Below are 7,055 nucleotides of genomic sequence, written 5' to 3' on the forward strand. Positions count from 1 at the left end.
ATCCTTGAGGCATGAGCTTCCACGGAAGCCTCATTTCATGAGGGGTATCATCTAGGTCAGGTTTTCCTCGTAGCTGAGTAGATTCCCTGAGCAATGGACAGTGTATAGGAAGAGCTAGAAAGCTGATAAGTTCTTTTTTTTTTTTTTGAGGCGGATTTTCACTCTTGTTGCCCAGGCTGGAGTGCAGTGGCACGATCTCGGCTCACTGCAACCTCTGCCTGCTAGGTTCAAGCGATTTTCCTGCCTTAGCCTCCCTAGCAGCTGGGATTACAGGCACCCGCCACCACGCCCAGCTTATTTTTTATATTTTTAGTAGAGACGGGGTTTCACTATGTTGGCCAGGCTGGTCTTGAACTCCTGACCTCAGGTGATCCACCCACCTCGGCCTTCCAGAATGCTGGGATTACAGGCATGAGCCACCGCGCCCAGCCCAAAAGCTGATTAGTTCTTAAGCATTTTGTGGTAGCTTCTTGGGGAAGTGCATGAGCCTACTGATGGGACTCCGCTGGATCAGAACCAATTTGTGAGTATAGAAGGCATGTTAGACACCTCTCTGTGGTCTCTGGGCAGGAACGCTTTGTCTATGGACCAAGGTGAGCTCTCGGAGACGCATGTCTGCTGTACTGTGCCTTCTTTCTGATGCTTGAAATGTTCTCAAGTCCTGGCACACCATACACGAATGTAATGATGCATTTTTTAAAATACCAGAGCAAATACTTTATCTTTGCCGATGAAACTGTAGTACATGGCTAGAAACCTTGCAAAGAGAAGGCTTTACAGTGTGTGATCTGTCTGTATTAGGTGGTTGTCTGGGGTGAGTGCGACTCCACTGATGACTGTATTGAGCACAACATTGGCCCCTGCTCCTCAGTCCTGGACGTGGGTGGGGCTGTGACAGCTGTCAGCGTCTGCCCAGTGCTCCACCCTTCTCAACGGTCAGTCTCTGTGGGGGGCTTAGTTTTAAGAGGACCACTTGGTTTCTTAATATGTAGCCCTCATGTCATTTCATTTGTGAATTCTCCTAGCTTCTGAGTTACTGTCTTTTTTTTTTGTTTGTTTTGAGATGGAGTCTCACTCTGTCGCCCAGGCTGGAATGCAGTGGCGTGATCTCTGCTCACTGCAACCTCTGCCTTCTGAGTTTAAGCGATTCTCCTGCCTCAGCCTCCCAAGTAGGTGGGATTACAGGCATGCGCCGTCACGCCTGGCTCCTTTTCTTATATTTTTAATAGAGATGGGGTTTCACCATGTTGGTCAGGCAGGTCTTAATCTCCTGACCTCAAGTGATCCATCTGCCTCGGCCTCCCAAAGTGCTGGGATTACAGGCGTATGCCACCGTGCCTGGCCTGAGTTACTGTCTTTTGCAAAATGCTTATGTTTCTCATAATAATTTTTAAATTGATAGAACCTAATGATTCAGAATGTAAAATACAGGTTAGGAATGGAGCTCAAAGATTCTTACTTCACCAAATCTAGGACTATAATACTTTCTCTGTAACAAGCATCTTCAGTGGAACAAGGGTCCCTGCAGCCAGCTGGGGAAACACTGGCTCGTGGGCCTTGCCAGCAGAGGACACAGATAAATCTGTGTGCAGCCCCTGTAAAGAGGAGGCTCCTTGAGGACACAGCAGAGCAGTGCAGCATGTCCTGGGCTGATGCCTGCAGAATCTTTTGTAAGGCAGGGCAGTTGGGACACTGTGAAGAACTACTTTAGAGCAATGACGGAGATAACAATTTCATGCTAAGTTAATCACTGTTGTCCCCCTCCCTTAAAAACAGATATGTGGTTGCAGTAGGATTGGAATGTGGAAAGATTTGCTTATATACCTGGAAAAAGACTGATCAAGTTCCAGAAATAAATGACTGGACCCACTGTGTAGAAACAAGTCAAAGGTATTTCTTTCCTATTTTTGTTTCCATCAGATTAACTAGAAATTGTGGGGTCTTTCATGGCAAATTTTATGCCACATTTTCATGGAGAGGGACATATATCTGTATTCGTCGTGTCTACCACTTTGTTTTGTGGTAATCTGAAATTGATACATGTGGTAATCTGAAATTGATATATTGCACTTGATTTTTAAAAGTTTGCTTGACCAAATTGCTTGCATGCATAATATTATTTTTATAAACAACCATTTGAGATGAAAGTGATTTCCATAATGGTGTGTTGTAGAATTTGACTACAGTAGATTCTTAATTTGATTCAAAATGTTTGTGATTTTTAAAAATATTCTGGATTGTACTTTGGTAGTCGTATCCTTATGATTGAGCCCTTTACCTCAAAAGATCCTATAGTGGAGCTTTCAGGCATAGCAAGGCTCATGCCCTGGGCCTCATGCATTTGCCACCTGAGCTGGCATAGAGCACCTGCTGTTTACAACCTCCTCCCCATCCCACCCACCTAGACAGTAGGGATCACTTTTAATCTACCCTTTTACAGGTTTTATTCTTTTTGTGTGTGTGTGAGACAGGGTCTCACTCTGTCACCTAGGCTAGAGTGCAGTGGCAAGATCCCAGCTCACTGCAACCTCCGCCTCCCAGGCTCAATCAGTCTTCCTACCTCAGCCTCCCAAATAGCTGGGACTACAGACACGCACCACCATGCCAGGCTAATTTTTTTTGTATTTTTAGTAGAGACGGGGTTTCATTGTGTTGGCCAGGCTGTTCTCCATATCCTGGGCTCAAGCAATCCTCCTGTCTTGGCCTCCCAAAGTGCTAGAGTTACAGGCATGGGCCACTGTGCCTGGCCCACATTTTATTCTTTAAAAATGCCTAAATGTGGCTGGGTGTGTTGGCTCATGGTCTCTACCAGTGAGACCCCTGGTCTCTACCAAAAATAAAAGAAATTAGCCAGGTGTGATGGTGGATGACTGTGGGTCCCAGCTACTTGGGAGGGTGAAGTGGGAGGATCACTTGAGCCCAGGAGGTTGAGGCTGCAGCAAGCCATAATCACACCATTGCACTCCAGCCTGGGTGAGTGAGAGCCTGTCCCCCCCAAAAAAGTATAAACGTTCAGAAAGCTACTAATATCATTCTGTGTTATATTTTCTTAGGCTTTTTCAACCTTCGTATATCTGTACTGTTGAAAATACAATTTCAAATAGCAATTTCAAATGACAATATGATGAGGGTGAGTGCTTAATGGAGAGAGATTTGTGAGCAATGTCTTAAGATATTTCATCCAGCAGATCTTGTCTCCATGTCAGTCAAGCATGTTAGTGCTCATTATATTTATTAAAATGAGATATTGCCATGCCCCCATGGCTTCTCTCCTGCCTCTCTGGGCTGGGTTTAGCAGTTGAACTAGTTTGTGCTGTTGGCTTGCTGAAGAGGGAAGAAGTCTGTTGAAATTCCATGCTTCAGGCATTTGAAATTTTCTCTCTTCCTGGGCACCCTTTCCTTCCACTTTGCCTGCCCACAGTGCTCCCTTCACCTCTAACCTGGTGTGAAGACCTCTTCAGTGGCCCCCATGTGGGACACTGGTGGGAAGCCCCTTAGAAAGTGCAGGAAGGGAACACGTATAGAATTTGAGTTTTTTGTCTGAAGGGGTTGTTTTTTTCTTTGGTCATTATGGTGACTTAGGATTTGCAAGATGGAACTAATGCGTGACTTAACATATATTATTTGGATTGCTAATATTTCAGTTACCAAGTTCCAAGTACCTTTCAAATGAAAGCTTTTGCTAGTAATAAGATTTACAAAGGTAATATAAGCAAACACTACCCTTTAGGTTGGTTTGCCAAACTCCCTATCTTCTTAAATATGACATGTTAATATTCTGGATTTAAAGGACATTACCAAAAAAAGAAACCCACTATCTCAAAGCTTACATAGCCAAACAAGTATGTTCCTCAAAGTAGCTCCCTTGGAAAGAATTATACCACATATGTTTATTTCCATGATTTCACTACTTCAAATCATTCTTTTAATGAAATGAGATAACTCTAATCCATAATAGTTGAGATTCCAGTGATGTTGCTATCACTTAAAATGTTCTTGCAACTTCTCTGTAGGAAGTGTGTTCAGAACTAGCTTACTAGTGATGCAAGAAAACAAATTATAATGCCTTTTATAATACTAGTTATTTCAATCATTTCCTCTTTTTAAAGCTTGCCATTCATATCTATTAAGCTTGCCATTTATATTTATTATAAAGCTTACTTCCGGGTGCTTTCAACAGTCAGATTCATCCTCAAAGGAATATGGGCTATCACTGAGAGTACTCAAATCATAGTCTGCATAATATGGAAGCATTTTCTCTAGAATAATTTCAGAAAACAGTTGAGGCACAGCAGTCAGAGTGACTATTTATAAGGTCACGCAGTCATCTTGTTGCATAGGTTCAGGAGGACTGATCTTTAAAATGGGTTTCGTGACTTCATTCTTCCCTTTTAATCATGAGAATGCATCTGGTGACAGGGACTGTCAGCAAATGAAAGTGTAATGTGTGTGCTCTGGTATTGTTTTCAGTGTTTATTGCCCTAAAACCTACTTCGGTTTTTCACTTTATTCCTTTTTGGTTTGGGAAGCTAATTTGCAGGTTAAATTTATAGAAGATGTTGCATTTTCATAGAGATTTGTTCCTAACATACGTTGGTAACATTCTGGGTCTGCCTTTTTAAAGGGCTGGGGAGGTAGGGGGTAGGGAGCATTAATACGATGGTCTTGCCCAAGGTCACGCAGTTAGAGGTCACACTGGAGACCAAGACTCTTTCATTGTGCAGTACATTAAATCTGTCATTGTCTTTCTTTACCCAGTAGTAAAAATGCAATTCCATCCACCTCACAGGGATGTCAAAATAATAAAATAATCTAGAATATATTGTAGAGTTAAAATTGTTATAAATTTAGTAATGTTATCTAAAAGACTAACTTGAATATCCATTTCATGAAATTCCATTGATCATTAAAACAACATTCATTTAAAAAATTTTTATTTTTTGTTCTTTTTTAAACAACATTTGCCAGAGATTCATTGTCTGTGTCTTGCTCATTTTGGTGATGTTATTGCCAGTGAGTAAGATTAAAATTTAGTCTTGCAGTTTTAAGTAAATATAGTAAAATATTTTCCAGGTTAAAATAAAATGGCTAAAATGTTAATGATGCGATTTAAAAACCTGTACATTTCAATTTTCAGGTTTTAACTTCCATTCATGTTTACACCATTAATTGGAAAAACAATTTCATGATTTCTCTATCTTTGTTTTAGCCAAAGTCATACACTGGCTATCAGAAAATTATGCTGGAAGAATTGCAGTGGAAAAACTGAACAGAAGGAAGCAGAAGGTGCTGAGTGGTTACACTTTGCAAGCTGTGGTGAAGATCACACTGTGAAGATACACAGAGTCAATAAATGTGCACTGTAATGGACTTAATAACTACATGCTTGCAGTCACTGGTATCTTAAAATATTATCATGTAAACAGGTCATCTTTACCTTCATAACTGAACTGAGTTTCTGGGTTTTTTTTTTTTTTTGAGATGGAGTCTTGCTTTGTCACAACCTCCACCTCCCAGGTTCAAGCGATTCTCTTTTTTCAGCCTCCTGAGTAGCTGGGACTAGAGGCACACCACCATGCCCGGCTAATTTTTGTATTTTTAGTAGAGACTGGGTTTCACCGTTGGCCAGGCTGGTCTCAAACTCCTCGTCTCAGGTGATCTGCTTGCCTAGGCCTCCCAAAGTGCTGGGATTACAGGCGTGAGCCACTGTGCCCAGCCTGAGTTTCATTTTTTAAGTCACATAGCAGTAGTCTTTATTTCAGTGCTAGACCCTTTGAAATGCGATGAAAGCTATGGACCCTTCGCTTTGTTATATAACATATGCACACACACCCAGAACTTTGCACATATGTTCAGAGATTCCTAGACCTGCAGACCTGCCTCTGTGTGTCCCAATTTAAGAACCTCTGTTCTTTCTTCATGACTGGATTTGCCCAATTTTGTGTTATTTTGGGACTTCATTTGTCCCTCTTTGGGACATTTCCTTATTTATTGCCCTCTTCAGAGAGTAGATGTAGAAAATAAAGAGAGGAAACCTAGATTACTTAATTTTTATTTTAACATTTTCTATAGATAGCATACCACGCCAAGTGTGCTCTGTCTTGATCCCCTTCTTTCTAGCATCTGCCAGACATTGTAGAGTTTCACAAGCAGTTGTAGGTTTGAGCTGCAGCCAGTCATTTCTTTTATTCTTTAAAAGTACATAGATTCATCTTTTTAGGGCTTTACTGAAAGTAAAATATCCTGACATTTAAACTGACAGATGTAGGAGGTAAAAAATAGAGTTCTGAAACATTTGAATTTATGTGACAGCTGAAGTCACGAGATGAGGGATGTATGTCCCCCAGGGAGGATGCAGAAAGAAGAAAAGGGTACTGGAAACAGCATGTCAGTGGTGCCAGCTGAGGGCTGGAGGCAGCCAGGAGAGTTGGGAGCCTGGGTGCTGGGTGGAGAGAGGTTAACAGGGAAGACATGGGAAGTACTGTGAAGGCTGGTGTGAGCAGGGGACTACTCCAGCCCTGTTGGAACATAGAGCCATTTGGCAGATTGACAATGCAGTGACAGCTGTATATAATAAATGTGTTGAAAGGAGGAAGGTGAGGATTTTCTTGGTGGGAGTTTATGCTGTTATTTAACATATTTTGCTTCCAAAGGGGTTAAGATGTTTTACCTAAATGGAGGTTTCTAGGTCAGTGCTATACAATATTTCTAATCTGTGTTTTATAGTGTGAGCTACATATGTAATTTTAAAATTTTCAAGTAGCCACATAATAAAGGAAACAGGTGAAATTTAGTGACATATTTCCTTTAATACGGTATATCCAAAATATTATTATGTCAACCTATAATCAGTATAAAAACCTGTTACTGAAATATTTTATAGGGCCCATCTCAGTTCAGACTAGCCACATTTAAGTGCTTCATAGCCACATGTGGCTCATGGCCATCCATATTTGGACAATGTACTTTAGACTATTGCATCTGTATACTCTTGTGCCATCAGCTGGGGGATGGGGTGTGTGTGCGTGTATACCAAGGCAGTGAGCATCTGAGCT

General features: G+C 41.4%; 1 protein-coding gene across 3 annotated transcripts in view; it reads left to right on the forward strand.

Annotated features, from left to right (window-relative positions):
- Positions 1–5,381, forward strand: part of ELP2 (elongator acetyltransferase complex subunit 2) — a 44,925-nt gene extending 39,544 nt beyond the window's left edge. For 2 of the 3 annotated variants that reach the window (XM_001138010.8, XM_003315873.5), the window contains 3 exons: positions 802–935; positions 1,777–1,890; positions 5,210–5,381. In XM_001138010.8, the coding sequence (XP_001138010.2) occupies positions 802–935; positions 1,777–1,890; positions 5,210–5,366 (405 nt within the window). In that variant the 3' untranslated portion in view covers positions 5,367–5,381. Of the gene's footprint in view, positions 1–801; positions 936–1,063; positions 1,170–1,776; positions 1,891–5,209 lie in introns of all 3 variants that reach the window. The other variant, XR_010151895.1, reaches the window with a different exon arrangement.
- Positions 5,382–7,055: the final 1,674 nt, after the last annotated feature.

The sequence above is a fragment of the Pan troglodytes genome, chromosome 17 (assembly GCF_028858775.2).
Source record: "Pan troglodytes isolate AG18354 chromosome 17, NHGRI_mPanTro3-v2.0_pri, whole genome shotgun sequence".
Taxonomy (NCBI): domain Eukaryota; kingdom Metazoa; phylum Chordata; class Mammalia; order Primates; family Hominidae; genus Pan; species Pan troglodytes.